Source organism: Stomoxys calcitrans, chromosome 5 (assembly GCF_963082655.1).
Source record: "Stomoxys calcitrans chromosome 5, idStoCalc2.1, whole genome shotgun sequence".
NCBI classification, from domain to species: Eukaryota; Metazoa; Arthropoda; class Insecta; order Diptera; family Muscidae; genus Stomoxys; species Stomoxys calcitrans.
The window spans coordinates 80470781-80490363 of record NC_081556.1 but is presented as its reverse complement, the minus strand read 5'-3'; the positions used below and the strand labels follow the sequence as shown (position 1 = coordinate 80490363).

General features: G+C 38.6%; 1 protein-coding gene across 1 annotated transcript in view; it reads left to right on the top strand.

Moving 5' to 3' along the window:
* The window catches only part of LOC106080697 (putative phosphatidate phosphatase), a 71836-nt gene extending 52583 nt beyond the window's left edge, over window positions 1–19253 (top strand). Inside the window, exons 4-7 of the mRNA XM_013242165.2 lie at window positions 1424–1642; window positions 6432–6611; window positions 18757–18933; window positions 19073–19253. Coding sequence (XP_013097619.2) covers window positions 1424–1642; window positions 6432–6611; window positions 18757–18933; window positions 19073–19090 — 594 coding nt within the window. The 3' untranslated portion in view covers window positions 19091–19253. The remainder of the gene's footprint in view (window positions 1–1423; window positions 1643–6431; window positions 6612–18756; window positions 18934–19072) is intronic.
* The last annotated feature ends 330 nt before the right edge of the window (window positions 19254–19583 follow it).

The window sequence follows — 19583 nt, the reverse complement described above, 5'->3', positions numbered from 1 at the left end:
AGATGGGCTATATCGGACTATATCTTCATATAACCCCCTGTAGACCGATCTTCCGATTTAAGGTCATAAAAGTCACATTTATTATCCGATTTTGTTGAAATTTAAGACAGTGAATTGTGTTAGGCCACATGGCATCTTTCTTCAGTTTGTCCCAGATCAGTCCAGATTTGAATATACCTTCCATATAAACAAATCTTTTGATTTAATGGCATTTATTGTCCAATTTCTCTGAAATTTGGGACTGTGAGATCTGCTAGACCCTTCGATATATTTTTTTTTTCAATTTGGCAAAGTTCGGTCGAGGTAAAGGTGTCATATAAACCGATCGCTCGATTTAAGGTCTTGGGCCCATAAAGGCGCATTTTTTGTCCGATTTCGCTGAAATTAAGACAGTGAGTTTATTAGACCACTTAATGTCCCTGCCGAATTTGATCCGTATCGGACCGTATTTCGATATAGCTGCTACGGGTGCATAAAAATGGCTTTTTTCACAAGATTATGACTAAAGATTGTAAACATATAAGTTAACCATATCCTTTCTCCCACTCTGTATTTGGTCTGCCCATGCCCTTTGTTTCAAAGTATGAGAGCAGCGCAAGTGCCGAATGGTTAGTTTCAGTTTCACACTGGCTTATTAGAATTGCAGGGCGACTGCTGGCCGATGGTTGAACTGAGCATTTATCAGAATTTCCTCCACTGTTGTGTTAGCCTCATCTTCTGAGTTCGCTAAGAGTTCATCCTTACAAGATGTGTTCGATCTTGTCATGATGAGTTTCCTTACGGATCCACGTGGAACCACTTTATCTCAGAACACTGGACACTTTTGGCGTGGACAATTCCTTAGATGTTTAACTTGTTGGTTGTAACCTTTAACAGAAATAGCTTAACTTAAAAATATGTTCTGCAGTTTAGAAGATTAATCGAGTTATTATTAAAGGACCCTAGTGCTTGTCTTAACAATTTTATCCTGTTTATGTATGTTAAAGTCTTGTAAGGCTATTTTAACTTGCAGCCGAAAGCCATGCGTACGTACCAAACCAATTATGTAAATTTTGTAATTGGTTTGCCAAATGCCTAACGCATTCGCATTCATCATTTGCGGCCAATTAGCAAACGTTTTCTTATCTTGATATTTGTGGAGGTGGCCAGTCGTCCATTAAGACAAAACGCCCCACGTCACATAAAAGCAATTGAAAAAATTTTAAAAAAAAAATATCAAACACTTGTAAATTGGATTAGCCTGCTGTGGCCCATAAAAATCATTCAACATTTTGTTGGATACTAGTACCGAATTTTATTTAGCAAATAAGTTATGGAAGAAAAACAAACAAATTGAGAATGCTGCTCTTGTTGACTAATTCAATTGATTTTTCCCAATTCATGGCATTTAATTTTCTTTCTCTTCTTTTCGTTTTCTAAACAGATAACCATTGTTGAATTTTTCAAAGCGAATTCACACAAAATGCGCAGCTTTGGCAATTTATCATCGAGCAATTATTATTTTTGGCATCTGGAAATACCCGACTGGGCAATTGAGTGTTACAAGCGCATTGGCCTGCTAATCTTTGGTTCAGGTGTTTGTGAGTTGACCACCGATATCGCCAAGTATTCCGTTGGACGGCTGCGGCCACACTTCTTTGCGGTAAGTCAGTTCATAAAAATGTAATAACGTTAATAATATTGCGTTCCCCCATGCCCATAAATTTTAAGTGTTAAAACATTAATATATGGAGAAACTAAATGCATACTCATTTGGTTGTAAAAATCTAAACAAGTTATGATGGTTATTTACTGTGTTTAATAGTTTTCATAATTAACAAGTAAAAGCGTGCTAAGTTCGGCCGGGCCGAATCTTATATACCCTCCACCATGGAGCGCAGTTGTCGAGTTCTTTTCCCGACATCTCTTCTTAGGCAAAAAGTGATATAAGAAAAGATTTGCTCTGCTATTAGAGCGATATCAAGATATGGTCCGGTTTGGACCACAATTAAATTATATGTTGGAGGCCTGTGTAAAATGTCAGCCAATTCGAGTAAGAATTGCGCCCTTTGGGGGCTCAAGAAGTAAAATAGAGAGATCGATTTATATGGGAGCTGTATGGGGCTATAAACAGATTTAGACCATAATCAACACGTATGTTGATGGTCAAGAGAGGATCCATCGTACAAAATTTCAGGCAAATCGGATAATAATTGCGACTTCAAGAGGCTCAAGAAGTCAAGATCCCAGATCGGTTTACATGGCAGCTATATCAGGTTATGAACCGATTTAAACCTTATTTGACACAGTGGTTGAAAGAAAAAATAAAAAAGTCATGCAAAATTTCAGCCAAATCAGGTAGGAATTGCGTCCTCTAGAAGCTCAAGAAGTCAAGTCCCCAAATCTGTTTATATGACAGCTATATCAGTTTATGAGCCGATTTGAACCATTTTTTCACACTTGTTGGATATCATAAAAAAAACATGTCGTGCAAAATTTCATTCCAATCTGATAAGAATTGCGCACTTTAGAGGCTTAAGAAGTCAAGACCCAAGATCGGTTTATATGGCAGCTATATCAGGTTATGGACCGATTAGGACCATACTTGGCACAGTTGTTGAATATCATAACAAAACACGTCGTGCAAAATTTCATTGTAATCGGATAAGAATTGCGCACTCTAGAGGCTTAAGAAGTCAAGACCCAAGATCGGTTTATATGGCAGCTATATCAGGTTATGGACCGATTAGGACCATACTTGGCACAGTTGTTGAATATCATAACAAAACACGTCGTGCAAGATTTCATTCCAATCGGATAAGAATTGCGCACTCTAGAGGCTCAAGAATTCAAGACCCAAGATCGGTTTATATGCCAGCTATATCAGATTATGGACCGATTTGAACCATATTTAGCACAGTTGTTGGATATCATAACAAAACACGTCGTGCCAAAATTCATTCAAATCGGATAAGAATTGGGCACTCTAGAGGCTCAAGAAGTCAAGACCCAAGATCGGTTTATATGGCAGCTATATCAGATTATGAACCGATTTAAACCATACTTGGCACAGTTGTTGGACATCATAACAAAACACGTCGTGCCAAAATTCATTCAAATCGGATAAGAATTGCGCACTCTAGAGGCTCAAGAAGTCAAGACCCAAGATAGGTTTATATGGCAGCTATATCAGATTATGAACCGATTTCAACCATACTTGGCACAGTTGTTGGATGTCATAACAAAACACGTCGTGCAAAATTTCGTGCCAATCGGATAAGAATTGCGCACTCTAGAGGTTCAAGAAGTCAAGACCCAAGATCGGTTTATATGGCAGCTATATCAAAACATGGACCGATATGGCCCATTTACAATACCAACCGACCTACACTAATAAGAAGTATTTGTGCAAAATTTCAAGCGGCTAGCTTTACTCCTTCGGAAGTTAGCGTGCTTTCGACAGACAGACGGACGGACGGACAGACGGACGGACATGGCTAGATCGACATAAAATTTCACGACGATCAAGAATATATATACTTTATGGGGTCTCAGACGAATATTTCGAGTAGTTACAAACAGAATGACGAAATTAGTATACCCCCCATCTTATGGTGGAGGGTATAAAAAGATGAATATATTATCTGCCAATGAAGATTTGTGTTTATGTACTCTAAATTTACCGAGTAGAAGTTTTGAGTTATTCTTAAATAATATTAACGCCGAAGACGAATAGAAAAATACGCAAAAAAAGAGTTGTCTTAGAAACATTTTAGTCCGAGTCAGGTAAGAGGTATCCCAAATGCAGTGGCAAGTTCAGCCGGACCAAATCTTATATAGCCTCCACCATTGATCGCATTTGTCGAGTTCCTTCCCGGTATCTCTTTTTAAACAAACAAGGGATAAAAGAAAAGAATATCTACGCTAATTGAATTGAATGCTGGAGACCACAGTAAAAGTCGAAGTGTAAAATTTCAGCCAAATCGAATAAGAATTGGGCCTTTTAGGGGCTCAAGAAGTCAAGACCCCAGATCGGTTTATATGACAGCTATATCAGGTTATGGACCTATTTGAATCATAATCGGCACAGTTGTTGGAAATCATAACCAAACACCTCATGCAGAATTTCAGCCAAATCGGATAAGAATTGCGCCCTCTAGAGGCTCAAGAAGTTAAGATCCCAGATCGGTTTATATGGCAGCTATATCAGGTTACAGACCGATTTGTACTATAATCGGCACAGTTGTTGGAAATCATAACAGACCATATTCGCCGCGTATGTTGGAGGTCATGGGAGAAGCCGTTGTACAAATTATCCTCCAAATCAGATAGGAATTGCGCCCTCTAGAGGCTCAAGAAGTCAAGATTCACGATCGGTGTATATGGCAGCTATATCAGGTTATGGACCGATTTGAATTATAATCGGCACAGTTGTTGGAAGTCATAACAAAACACATCATGCAAAATTTCAGCCAAAGTCAAATAGGGTGATCGGTTTAAAGGGGAGCTGTATCAGGCTAAAGACTGTTTCAGACCATATTTGACACGTGCGTTGGAGGTCATGGGAGAAGCCATTGTACAAAATTTCATCCAAATCGTGTAAGAATTGCGTCCTCTAGTGACTCAAAAAATAAAGATCCCAGATCGGTTTATATGGCAGCTAAATCAAAACATGGGCCCGTATGGCTCATTTACAATCCCAATCGACCTACACTAATAAGAAGTACTTGTGCAAAATTTCAAGCGGATAGCTTATTCCTTCGAAAGTTAGCGTGCTTTCAACGGACAAACGGACGGACATGGATAGATCGACTTAAAATGTCATGACGATCAACGGGGGTCTTAGACGAATATTTCGAGGAGTTCCAAACAGAATGACGAAATTAGTATACCCCCTATGGTGGAGGGTATAAAAATGTTCCGTCATGGGGGCATATTTTGGAATAAAATTAGCTTTTCTTAAAGCTCAAAAGATGAAACGAAAAATTTTATGAATTTTTTTGGAAGTGAAATTTCTGAAAACCTTGTTAGTGTCTAAAGAATTTGATGGTTTCCATTTAAAAAAAATTCATTTTGGGCGACTGTTGAAAACAGGTGCGATTTTATAAAAAAGTCGTTAAGATACACTTTTCTTCTATAAAAGATCATAAAATATTAAAAAGATGTTTTTGTTTGTAAAAATATATATAAATTGTTGTTGTTTGTTTTTGTAGCAGTGTGTTGTACACTGAGGCGGCAGCCCTTGCCGATGAGTCACTTATTGGCTTAGGAAATAGTTTTATACCCACCACCGAAGGAAGGGGGTATACACATTTTTTCGTTCCGTTTGATACCCATCGAAATATCCATTTCCGACCCAATAAAGTATATATATTGATCAGAGTAAAAATCTATTCTAAAAAATAGAGATATTGAGCTTAAACTTTGCACAGATTCTTTTTTTGTTCATAAGCAGGTTAAGGTTGAAGATGGGCTGTATATATATCGATATCGATAAAAGCCACATTTATTATCCGATTTTGGCAAAATTTGGGACATCGAGTTGTGCTAGGCCCTTCAACATCCTTCTTCAATTTGGCCCAGATCGGTCCAGAGTTGGATATAGCTGCCATATAGACCGATCTCTCAATTTAAGGTCTTTTTGCGAATTTATTGTCCGATGTCTCCAAAATTTGGGACAGTGAGTTAAGTTAAGCCCCTCGACATACTTCTGCAATATGGCACAAATTGGTCCAGATTTGGATATAGCTTCCATATAGACCGATCTCTCGATTTAGGGCTTTGAGCCTATAAAAGGCGCATTTATTGTCCGATGTCGCCGAAATTAGGGACAGTGAGCTAATTCTCTTTAATTTGGCCAAGATCGGTTTAGATTTGGATATAGCTGCCATATAGACCAATCTCTCGATTTAAGGTGTTGAGCCAATAAAAAGCGCAAAATGGTGTATTTGAGGTTCAATTTCCTGCCCAGGAAAACACCCATGTATTTTTCGCTTTTTGTAAATGGAACATTCTCTCCTCCCAAGGAGATAGGTGCCACTGTAGGTAGTAATGGTGTAAGGGATATTATTTTTTTACCTTTTTTCAAAAAATTCTTGCATTTTTTTTACTTTTTTTTAAATTTTAAAAAAATGTCTACGTAAATGTAAGAGCTCTTCATAATGAATATATAAAATTTCATCAAAATATGCAAAAGGAAATGAGGTTGAACGTTGAGAGGTTAATACAATTTATTCAGTATTTCATCATTTGACCAATTTGTATTGTTTTGAGTTTATTGTGCATGAGAATTGCTTCTATTCTATATTTTATAGTGGATTAAGAGTATTGGTTCAGAGTAGTAGTCCCATCCCATATGAATATAAAGATTTTGCCATAATTTTGAATTTTAAAGCGACCTTTTTAAATCGTTCATTGCTAAATAATAAATAATGTTTTTAATTTTATTTTAGGTTTGCCAACCAGTTTTACCAGACGGTAGTACTTGTGACAATCCCTTAAATGAAGGGCGTTATATTGAGGACTTTACCTGCCGTGCTCTTAACTACTCGTCAAAAATCATAAAGGAGGCACATCTATCTTTTCCTAGTGGACATGCGAGTTTTACAAGCTTTACAATGATTTATACAGCGGTGAGTAACATTAGAATAATTTAATACAATGTGCGGCTATGACACTGAACAACTACAAATGGTGTAATATAGAAAATTTCCTGGAATACTGGAATCTGTGGGTATGCCTCTAGCGACATATAAGCTAAGTTTTCAGGACCAGGCTCGAAGGATAACGAATGATAGATGGGCACAAAGAGGGGGTTGTGAGCATTCCAAAACTATGTGGCCTAATCTTGACTTGAAGAGGTCTACAAAACATGCTGACAGACTGAAGGTCAGTAACGACTTTTTCAGAAGCTGTGAGGACATCGAAGAAAAATAGAATATAGAACACCTTCTGTGTGTATGTCCCGCACTAGCAGTTAGAAGGAGTTCCACTTTAGGTTCTCATTCCTTTGAGATCCTGTCTGATTTAGCGGATGTGAACATTCGCAAGTTGTTGGGCTTTTTAAAACGATCTGGATAGTTCAACGGTAGGAACTAGAAGGCATTTTTCTTCTTCTGTTCCTGTGGTATCACAATGGACGACAACGTCTAAGTGAGTCTGTTGGCAGAATGCCACTTAAACCTATCCTACTGGACCGTGTACCGAGGAGAGCGATGGCATTGATTGGGGATAGTAGGGTATCCACCTCTATTGCCTCCCTTGAACATCGTCGCGGGTCGCGGCGCTGTGGGTTGTTTGGCGCTGTTCTATCGGTACATTCATAGTGTGTGTTCGTCTGATATTTGTCTTCTTATTCCTGATGTATGGATGATTGTCAGAGATACTAGAGATTACAGGAACTCATACCCGTTTGTAATTGATTGGCCAGCGTACAGGACAATGCATTATGGAGAGAATTCTTATTACTCCCGAACCGTTCGTATGTGGAATCGATTTCCGGCTGACTTCGACTTCCCACCCACAATGACATCCAAAGATTTTTAATTTCCATTCGCCAACACAATGCACTGCATTCATGAGAGACATCCCCTGCGTGTTGATTGATAAAAAAACAAATTCCCTGGAGTCGGTGTCAAGTCAAAACTGCTCGACTCCGCAGCCCTCGTCTCTAGCAAATTGTGTCATTAAAAACATTGTCAAAAATTAAAAAAAAATATAATTTGTTTTAAAAAAATGTAAAAAATCTCAAAAATTCCTTTGGTATTTTTATACCCTCCACCATAGGATGGGGGTATACTAATTTCGTCATTCTGTTTCTAACACCTCGAAATATGCGTCTGAGACCCCATAAAGTATATATTGGGTTGCTCAAAAAGTAATTGCGGATTTTTCATATAGTCGGCGTTGACAAATTTTTTCAACGGGTTGTGACTCTGTAATTGCATTCTTTCTTCTGTCAGTTATCAGCTGTTACTTTTAGCTTGCCTTAGAAAAAAGTGCGCGAAATTTTGTTTACATTTGTTTGTTTGGCGTCAATTTTAATATGGAGCCCACAAATGAGCATTTTTGTCATATTTTACTCTATTATTTCCGTAAAGGAAAAAACGCGGAGCAGGTTGCTTAAAAGTTACGAGATGTGTATGGTGATAAAGCCTTAAAAGGAAGACAATGTCAAAATTGGTTTCGCAAATTCCGTTCTGGAGATTTTTCACTTAAAGATGAGCCACGTTCAGGTCGACCAAATGAAGTTGACGATGACCCAATCAAAGCATTAATCGAATTGGATCGTCATGTAACTGAGCGTGAGATAGGAGAGAAGTTAAATATAGCAAAATCAACCGTTCATTATCACATAACTGGACTGGTGAAAAAGCTTGATATTTGTGTACCACATGTATTGAAAGAAATTCATTTAACAAACCGAATCAACGCTTGTGATATGCACCTTAAACGCAATGAATTCGATCCGTTTTTAAAACGAATCATAACTGGAGATGAAAAATGGATTGTTTACAACAACGTTAGTCGAAAACGATCATGGCCCAAGCATGGTGAACCAGCTCAAACCACTTCAAAGGCTGATATCCACTAAAAGAAGGTTGTGCTGTCTGTTTGGTGGGATTGAAAGGGTGTGGTATATTTTGAGCTGCTTCCAAGGAACCAAACGATTAATTCGGATGTTTACTGTCAACAATTGGACAAATCGAATACAGCCATCAGGGAGAAGCGACCAGAATTGGTCAACCGTTAGGGTGTCATATTCCACCAGGACAACGCTAGACCGCACACATCTTTGGTCACTCGCCAAAAACTGAGTGAGCTTGGCTGGGAACTTTTGATGCATCCACCATATAGCCCTGACCTTGCACCTTGCAAAACTTTCGGCAATGATGAGGCTATAAAATCGCACTTGGTTCAGTTTTTTGCAGATAAAGGCCAGAAGTCCTATGAGCGTGAAATACTAAATTTGCCAGGAAGATGGCAAAAGGTTAAGAGTAAAGCTAACCGCTTGAAAGTTTGCACAAATACTTTTTATTAGTGTAGGTCGTTTGGTACTGTAAATGGGCCAAATCGGTTTTTGTTTTGATATAGCTGCCATATAAACGGATCTTGGGTCTTGAGTTCTGGAGCCTCTAGAGGACGGAATTCTCGTTCGATTTGACTGAAATTTTGCACTTTATGTTTTGGTATCACTTCCAACAACTGCGTTAAGTATGGTTCAAATCAGTTCAAGTTTTGATATAGCTGCCATATAAACCGAATTTGGGTCTTGACTTCTTGAGCCTCTAGAGGGCGCAATTCTCATCCGATTTGACTGAAATTTTGCACGAGGTGTTTTGTTATGACTTCCAATATCTGTGCTAAGTATGGCGTCAATCGTTATAGAACCTGATATAGCTGCCTTATAAACCGATCTGGGATCTTGACTTCTTAAGCCTCTAGAAGTCTAGGGCCGGACATAGGCTAAATTTTGCCTTAAGAGAATTTGTATACCAACCACCGAAGGATGGGGGTTTATTCATTTTGTCATTCCGTTTGCAACATATCGAAAAATCCATTTCCGACCCTATAAAGTATATATAAAGTATATAGATCAGCGCAAAAATCTAAGACGATTTAGACATGTCCGTTCGTCTGTCTGTTGAAATCACTCTACAGTCTTTAAAAATAGAGATATTGAGATGAAATATTGCACGAATTATTTTTTGATCCATAAGCAGGTTAGGTCGAAGATGGGCTATATCGGACTATATCTTGATATTGCCCCCATAGAGACCGATCCGCCGATTTTGGGTCTTAGGCCCATAAAAGCCACATTTATTATCCGATTTTGCTGAAATTTGAGACAGTGAGTTAAATTAAGCTTCTCAACATCCATCTACAATTTGGCTCAAATCGGACCAGATTTGGATATAGCTGCCATATTGACCGATCCGCCGACTTAGGGTCTTAGGCCCATAAAAGCCATATTTATTTTCCGATTTTGCTGAAATTTAACAGTGAGTTGTGTTATGTCCTTCAACGTTCTTCTTTAATTTGGATCAGATCGGTTCAGATTTGAGTATAGCTGACATATAGACCGATCTCTCGATTTAAGGTTTTGGGCCCATAAAGGGCGTATTAATTGTCCGATTTTGCCAAAATTGTAGAGAGTGAGTTGTGTTAAGACCGTTGTCATCCTTCTTCAATTTGGTTCAGATCGGTCCAGATTTGGATATAGCTGTCATATAGACCGATCTCTCAATTTAAGGCTTTGGGCCCATAAAAGGCGCATTTATTGTCGTTTGTCGCCGAAATGTGGGACAGTGAGTTAAGTTAATCCCCTCGATATACTTCTGCAATATGGCACAGATCGGTCTAGATTTGGATATAGCTGCCATATAAACCGATCTTTCGATTTAAGGTTTTGAGCCCATAAAAGTCGCATTTATTGCCCGATTTCGACGAAATTTGGGACAGTGAGTTGTGTTTGTCCCTTTGACATATTTCTGTGACTTGGCCCAAATCGGTCCTGATTTTGATATAGATGCCATATAGACCGATATCTGAATTTAAAGTCTTGGGCCCATAAAAGGTGCATAATAATCCGATTTCACTGAAATTTGACACTGTGACTTATGTTAGGCTTTTCGACATCCGTATCGTATATGGTTCAGATCGGTTTATTTTTAGATATAGCTACTAAAAAGATCTATATTTTATTTTACACAATTGAACAGTGACTTGTACTTATTAGTATTTGGTCCAAATCGGAACATATTTCGATACAGCTGCTATGGAGCATAAGGTATGCATTTTTCACCGGATTTTAACGAAAGGTGGTTTACGTATATACCCGAGGTGGTAGGTATCTAAAGTACGGCCCGGACGGACTTAACGCCTTTTTACTTGTTAAATAAAATGTTGGCTCTTGAAAAAATTTCATTTTGAGTATAGAAAGAATTTCATTATTATGTTGACTTTAAAAAGTTTTATTAAAGTGTTGTCGTTTAGACAAAATATTTCGTCGTTTAGGAAAAATATTTAGAGGGGCCCGGGCCTGAGCAAAATAGTTTAATTTTCATTTAGAAAAAAAAAATTTTAAGTTGTGTCTACAACAAAAAACATTTTCTAGTTTTTTACCTAAAAAATTTATTTTTTTCTTATATTATATAAGTTATCATGAGGAACCCTCGTGTTCCCGTATTCCCACAGTTTAGCTGCACCAAGGCAACCAAAAACCCCACACGAGCTGCTAAGTCAGCGCATTGGACACCTTATTCTAGACACCTTATTCATTTGGTTGCACCCAAACCAACTACTTACAACCATTCATGGGAAACCTTCATGCTCCCGTATTCCCACAAGTAACACGAGCCGCCTATTCAACACCCCACTACAGGTTAATAGCCCAATATTCTACACGGGCCACTGTGTCAGCAAGAAATGCAATGGCAACGTTGACAGAGCGACAGCGGCGCAACATAATGTGGTGGCTTAGTTTTAAGTAACAGCATTATTGTAAGTTCAGTTTTTAACTCATACTCAATGAATAAAGTTTAATTCATTCATTAAGAATAATTGGCGCCCAACGTGGGGCACTTCGCGAAAAGAACTCTAAAAAAAGTTAGAACTGCGAAAAGTGAAACTACAAAATATAAAATAAAAATACAAATCCTAAAAAAGGAAAAGTAAAAACGTACGTGGTTCACTTCGCGAAAAGAACTCTAAAAAAAGTTAGAACTGTGAAAAGTGAAACTACAAAACATAAAATAAAAATCCTGTGAGAAAAAAAATATAAATAGGAAAGAAAGCTCAGTCAAAACTGTACCAAAATACCCTTAAGAAAAAAGGACTCAATTGAAAGGACTCAATTCGAAAATAAGCTTAAGTCACCAAGGAACGAATATCCTTGGGCAGCGAAAGGCAACATCGAAGACGATCTACAGAATCACCAAGGAACGAATATCCTTGGGCGGCGAAAGAAAGTGAAAAACAATCAGAGGGCTCATCAAGAAACACACATCCCGAGCCAAGAAGTGGAAGAAGCTACCGAAAATCAACAACAGAAATTAATTTTAATTAATTTACCTAACATTTAAGGATGATAAGGTAAGTGAAGTGCCAAGTGAAAATTGAAATAAAAAAGGAGAAAATTTAACCAAATTCATTCAAATATATTTTTTTTTTGGGAATACTCCATTTTTTGCGAATAATTTATGAGTCAGGAATTAGAAGACTTATTAGGCAAGTTAAGTTTAGAAACAAAAGAAACCATGAACGCCGAACAAGTAAGTGAGCTAGTTAGAGCAGAAGTGAGCAGAGCATTGGCCGCTCAAAAATTAGAATTCGACAGGAAAATAACTGCGATTAACAGTAGACTTGCTACTGACAAACCTAAAATTGAAAAGTTTACGAAAGTTCGGATAAATCCGCTGGTACCTTGTGATATCACCTTAGATGCCATAAAGTCTCTTCCGGAATTTTCGGGACAGCCAGGCACCTATGTGTCATGGCGCGAGGCAGCGCACAATGCATACGAGTTATTTGAGAAATACGATGGCAGCGAACGCCACTATCAAGCGGTGATTATTCTTAGAAATAAAGTGCGAGGTGCCGCCGATGCAGTACTTTCATCCTTTAGCACGGTATTAAGTTTTAAAGCAATCATTGCCCGTCTCGATTTTACTTACGCGGACAAACGTCCGATATATCTGATCGAACAAGAACTGTCCACGCTGAGGCAGGGTTCGATGCAGTTACTAGATTTCTACGATGAGGTAGAAAAGAAATTAACCTTGTTAGCCAATAAGACAATCATGTCATATGAAAATAGTGTAGCAGACACTATAAACGAAAAATACAGAGCCGATGCACTTAGGGTTTTCATATCAGGTTTAAGGAAACCCCTTTGTGATATCCTGTTTGCCTCAAGACCAACAGACCTCCCTTCTGCATTGGCCTTAGCACAAGAAGTAGACGCTAATAACGAGCGCTACGCTTTCGCGAAAAATTTCGCAAATAGATCTGATAGTTCTTACAACAGAAAGGCAAGTTCTGCCCAAAATTCCCCTAATACGGATCACAATGTGGGACAGAAGAACCCACATTATTCGGTTACCAAACAGAAACAGGCTGGTCAACCGCAGAACAACTTAAATAACCAAAAGCCACACACCAGTGGTAACTTCGCCGATCATAGACGTGTCGAACCTATGGAAGTAGACCCTTCCCTATCCCAATTTAGACAAAAAAAAAACTACCAAAGTCATGACTATAATGACAGGTCACAGGGAAATACACAGAAACGAGCGTCAAATTCAGGGCGATACACAGGACCAAAACTACAACGTGTGAATCATCTTAGCGAAGAACACGAATCAATGGACGAGCCAACGTATGATGAAGATGCGGAACAGGCCGTAGACGAAATTGAGAGCGACGAGCTTAATTTTTTAGGGGAAGGTCCCTCCTGCCTTGGATTTCAAGGTCAATAGGAGGGAAAGAAATCAAACTCCTTGTCGACACGGGGGCTTCAAGGAGTTACATCAAACCCTTACCAGAACTAAAGGGAGTAAAGGAGGTCCAAAATTCATTTGCAGTAAAATCAATTCATGGAGTTACTCCCATCAAACTTAAATGCAAAATTAGAATTTTCGGCGTTACAGAAGATTTTTTTATTTTACCCGAGTTGAAATCATTTGATGGCGTTATTGGCCTTGATTTATTGAATAAGGTACACGCATCCATTGATTTAAAAACTAACACAATTACACATGACCATGGAAAAGAAGTTATTTTATTTATTACCAGCCAGGATATAAATCATTTACAACTTCAGGCTAAGTCGGTACCAAGGGAGTTCAAAGACGCATTCTTTAGAGTAATTGCCAACGTAAACGGAGTATTTGCAGACCCCAATGAAGCACTCCCATACAATACGAATGTGGTTGCGACCATCCGCACGGAGAACGAAGACCCAGTTTACTCAAGACTGTACCCGTACCCACTGGGCGTTGCGGATTTTGTTAATAAGGAAATTCAGGATTTACTGGCAAACGGTATCATTCGAAAGTCTAGGTCCCCCTATAACAACCCAATATGGGTCGTTAAAAAAAAGGGCTTTGATGAAAATGGACAGGAAAAAAAGCGATTAGTTATAGATTTTCGAAAACTTAATGATAAAACTGTCAGTGATAGGTACCCGATTCCAGAAATAACGGAAACTCTATCCAACCTTGGTGGGAGTAAATTCTTCACTACACTAGACCTAAAATCAGGTTTCCACCAAATTCAGTTGTCTGAACCCGATAGAGAAAAAACCGCATTTTCTGTAAAAAACGGAAAATATGAATTCTGCAGACTGGCCTTCGGTCTGAAGAACGCGCCCAGCATTTTCCAAAGGGCGATAGACGATGTGTTAAGAGAACACATCGGTAAGAGATGTTTCGTCTACGTCGACGATGTCATTATATTCTCGAAAAACGAGCAAGACCATTTAACAGATACGGAAGTAGTGATGCGAAGTCTATTCGAAGCCAATATGAGGGTATCGGCAGAAAAATCAAAATTTTTCCAAACCGAGGTCGAATACTTAGGGTTCTTAGTTTCACAAGGAGGAATTAAAACTTGTGCTGAAAAAATTGAAACAATTCGGAATTTTCCTGAGCCCAGCACCTTAAGAGGTCTAAGGTCATTCTTAGGCTTAGCGGGATACTACCGCTGCTTCATACGCGACTTCGCCAAGATTGCGAAACCACTATCAAACATACTGAGAGGAGAGTACGGCCGAGTTACTGCAACACAGTCGAAAAAAATCAAGATTGATTTGACTAGTGAGCAGAAAAAAGCCTTTATTAAAATAAAAGATATACTTGCCTCCGAAGACGTAACCTTAACATACCCAGATTTCCGAAAAGCGTTCGATTTAACCACAGACGCATCCTCCCATGCTATAGGTGCTGTCCTTTCACAGGAGGGAAAACCTATAACCATGATTTCCCGCACTTTGACAATTAGCGAGGAACATTACGCTACTAATGAACGGGAATTATTAGCCATTGTCTGGGCACTTAAAACGCTTAGAAACTACCTTTATGGTGTATCAAAATTAAACGTATTCACGGACCACCAACCATTAACCTTTGCCGTTTCGGACAGAAATCCGAATTCTAAAATTAAAAGGTGGAAAGCTTTCATTGATGAATGCAACGCAAAGCTAATCTATAAACCAGGCAAGGAAAACGTAGTTGCAGATGCGCTGTCCAGACAGCACATTAATGCTTTAGACAATGCGAGTGTTGAAACAATCCACAGCGAAGAATCATCTACCAACACGATTGAGAGAACCGATAAGCCGGTAAATTGCTTCCGTAATCAGATACTTGTTGAGGAAGGCACAGAACCCCAGAAAAAAACTTTCATTATTTTTGGGAAAAAGACGAGACACTTGATTTCATTCCGAACCGATGACGATTTAATTAAAAATCTCCAGGAAGCCGTGAACGTAGATGTAGTAAATGCTCTGCAGTGTGATCTACACACATTGGCACGATTCCAGCATAAATTGATCGAACTCTTTCCAACCGTGAAATTCAGGCACACAGAAAAGTTAGTTATTGATATATCAGATCCTAACGAACAACAGGAAATTATCGCAGCCGAACACAATCGAGCACACCGAGCAGCCCAGGAAAACGTGAAGCAAATAATTGAAGACTATTTTTTTCCAAAAATGGAAAAGAAGACTAAACAATTTGTAGCAAATTGTCGCGTATGCTCTCAAGCGAAGTATGACCGCCATCCAAGAAAGCAACTCATTGCTCAAACGCCCATACCCACATATTGTGGAGAAATTCTCCACATTGATATATTTTCAACAGGGTCGAAATATTTTTTGACTTGCATTGACAAATTTTCAAAATTTGCAATAGTACAGTCTTTAAAGTCTAGGACGATAGTAGACGTTAAGCCTCAGCTTCTGCAGTTGCTCAATGTGTTTTCAAATACGAAAACTATTTACTGTGACAACGAGAAGTCGCTCAATTCACATAGCATCAAGGCCACGTTAAAGAACCATTTCGACATCGATATTGCGAACGCTCCACCCTTGCACAGTACCTCAAATGGACAGGTAGAGCGATTTCACAACACACTGATGGAAATATCTAGATGTCTTAAACTTGACAAAAATTTAGATGATATCGAAGAGATAGTTCTTTTGGCTACCATCGAATATAACAGGTCAATACATTCGGTAACTGAGACGAAACCTATTACAGCCTTTCATTCCTCGGAAGCCGACGCACAAATAGTATCGCGTATAAAAAACACTCAGATCAAAAACTTAGAAGCGCACAATAGGAATAGGCAAGATAGGGATTTTGCCGTTGGGGAGAAGGTGCTCGTAAAAAATAACAGAAGGCTAGGTAATAAACTTACACCTCTTTACACCGAAGAGGAAGTTGAAAAAGACCTGGGTACCACCGTTCTCATAAGGGGGAGGAGGGTCCATAAGGACAATCTCCGCTGAATTTTCTTCCTTTCTAGAATTAACACAACGTTATATGCGAGAGACGATTAAAAAAAAAAAATTTTTATAACTTACGTTTTCAGAATCGCTTTAAAATTGGTTATAGCCATATTGGTATCAGCAACATCTGGACGACTAATAGACTACTCAAATGCAGGATACATTCCGGTGGCCGGTGGTGACCTTGTTATCTGGGAAAGTTATGGACACATCAAACATGTTACGAACCTGACTCTGTACGAACGACTAAAGGACGAGACAGCTAACGCTGCGGACCATTTTCCTCAAACACACATGAGGAAGTTGCTAGACGCAGACATAAATCAGATAAGTAGACTAATACAGACAGTAAATACTCATCACAGACAAGCGAGAAGCTTGAACTTTATAGGGACGGTACTGAAATATATTGCAGGGACCCCAGACCATGACGACTTTGACAGACTAACAAACAAGGCAGAACAACTAATCGACTCCCAGGACAGACAGTTTACTATCAACACGGAGGTACAAAAAGAAATTAATAGTCTCACCATTACAGTAAATAAAATCTTGAAGACAGAAAAACACAGAGAAATAGACACTAGCCACCTTTACGATATTCTATTAGCTAGAAACAGAGCAATAATAACAGACTTAGACAATCTTATCACTTCTATCACATTCGCAAAAATTGGAGTCTTGAACCCCATCCTTTTAGACAGTAACGAAATAAACTTCATAATAAAAAATGAGCACTTCACGAACCTCTCCGTGGCCGATGTTATGGCTGTAGCTAATATTAAGATTTTGCAATACGATAATGTAATTTACTTCCTAATAAGATATCCTATTCCTAAGCTTAGATGTAAGAAAATTACTATTTTACCAGTAGCTCACGGCCACCAAATGCTCCACCTACAAGAATCCACCTTAGCGGTATGCCATAATCGTACCTTAGCGGTGAGGAACTGCAGCGACACGATACCAACTTTTTGCCTACCGTCATCAGCCACATCATGCGCTCTACAACTACTGACAAGTAACACTGCAAGCTGCAGCACCACATTCAACAATCTCACGCCGATTACACCAATAGGCGATGGATTGGTAGTCATAAATGACCAACTGGCAATAGTAGAAGAAAGTAATGAAGCTCCTGTTACAATTAATGGCACTTACCTGGTCATTTTCAAAGATCATGTAAAAATCAACGATTCGGTATATTACAACGAGAATTCGACGACTCCTCTGCAACCTGAAACTCCATGGGCTTCTGAGATCAACCTGACACAACACACTGAGATACTAAGTGCCCCCTATCTGCATCACGTGAACCAACGGAACCTCCAACACATCCGCCATTTACAACGTGTGGTCGATCAGGGCCAAATCGCAGGTTTATCAATCATTGGTGGTTTTGCGATTGTGGGACTGGCAGGTTACCTATTACGACGAAGAACCATCACAAAAAAGAAGATCATCATAACCAGGTCAGTTGAAGATGCAATCAAAAACGCTATTACAAGGACCGAGGACGGCCCCCACTTAGAAGGGGAGGAGTTATCATGAGGAACCCTCGTGTTCCCGTATTCCCACAGTTTAGCTGCACCAAGGCAACCAAAAACCCCACACGAGCTGCTAAGTCAGCGCATTGGACACCTTATTCTAGACACCTTATTCATTTGGTTGCACCCAAACCAACTACTTACAACCATTCATGGGAAACCTTCATGCTCCCGTATTCCCACAAGTAACACGAGCCGCCTATTCAACACCCCACTACAGGTTAATAGCCCAATATTCTACACGGGCCACTGTGTCAGCAAGAAATGCAATGGCAACGTTGACAGAGCGACAGCGGCGCAACATAATGTGGTGGCTTAGTTTTAAGTAACAGCATTATTGTAAGTTCAGTTTTTAACTCATACTCAATGAATAAAGTTTAATTCATTCATTAAGAATAATTTATATATATTCTTATATAGAGAAAATTATGTCTGTTGGAATTTTTTGTCGTTAAAATAATTGTCAAAGATTTTGTTTTTGTTTGAATTTGAAATTTTGTTTTTTTGAAATTTTGTCTTTAGAAAAATAAATTAGGAGGGCCCGAGCCTGAGCTAAATTTTCCCTCTAGAAAATATTTTATTGAATTTTTGCCTTTGAACATATAATTACGATTATTTGATTTCGCTCGAGCTTATGAACACTCAAGTTGTGACAAACATATTCTTTGTTTAATGCCAACTTCTAGTTACAATTGTGTGCTTTTGATTTATTTACAGATTTATCTCCAGAAACGTTTGACCTGTACGCGCAGCAAAATGTTTAAGCATTTACTACAGTTTCTGTTTCTGATGTTCGCTTGGTACACATCGCTGACACGTGTTTCCGATTATAAGCATCACTGGACAGATGTCTTGGCCGGTTCACTGATTGGAACTGCCTATGCAATAATAGTGGTAAGAGAAGAGAGACATGGTTATAAAATCCACAACATGGGGGACATTTGTTCGTTTGAGAATAAAAAAAGAGCAGATAATTCGCTTAATTGAAAACATATTTCCCTAACTGAGTGTTTGTTTTCTTATTTGCTTTCAGACATCCTCCATGTGGTGACGACGATACCGACAAATGATGAATCGAATTAAATCTTTGAAGTTCAGAGAATTTAACTATGAGTGGAGGGGGAGGAGCCCCGATCACAAGGGAGTCGATAACATGTTATGTTTTTGATTTTCTATTCTATTTTAAGTTGAGATAAAATCTCTGAATTATTTTAGTTTTTTTTTATTTCAAACTTGGTTTTTATTGCTTTAATTTTTTGTTTTCATGAAGCTTAGTTTTAGTTTTATTTAAATCAGCTAGAGATTGCGGATACATTTTCCAAGCTGCAATAGCAAAAGGTCAAAGGGGTACATTCAATACGTATAAGATTCAATAATTCGCCAAGGCAATTCTTTAACTAAAGTGACCAATTTGCAAAATTTTAAAAATAAAAATTGAAAAATTGGCGAGTGGTTAATGCACAAACTTAAAATTTCAAAAATTCTCTTTGCTCAAAGGAAATCCTTTTTTGTTTTACAAGATGAGATCACTTGAAATCTTCTAA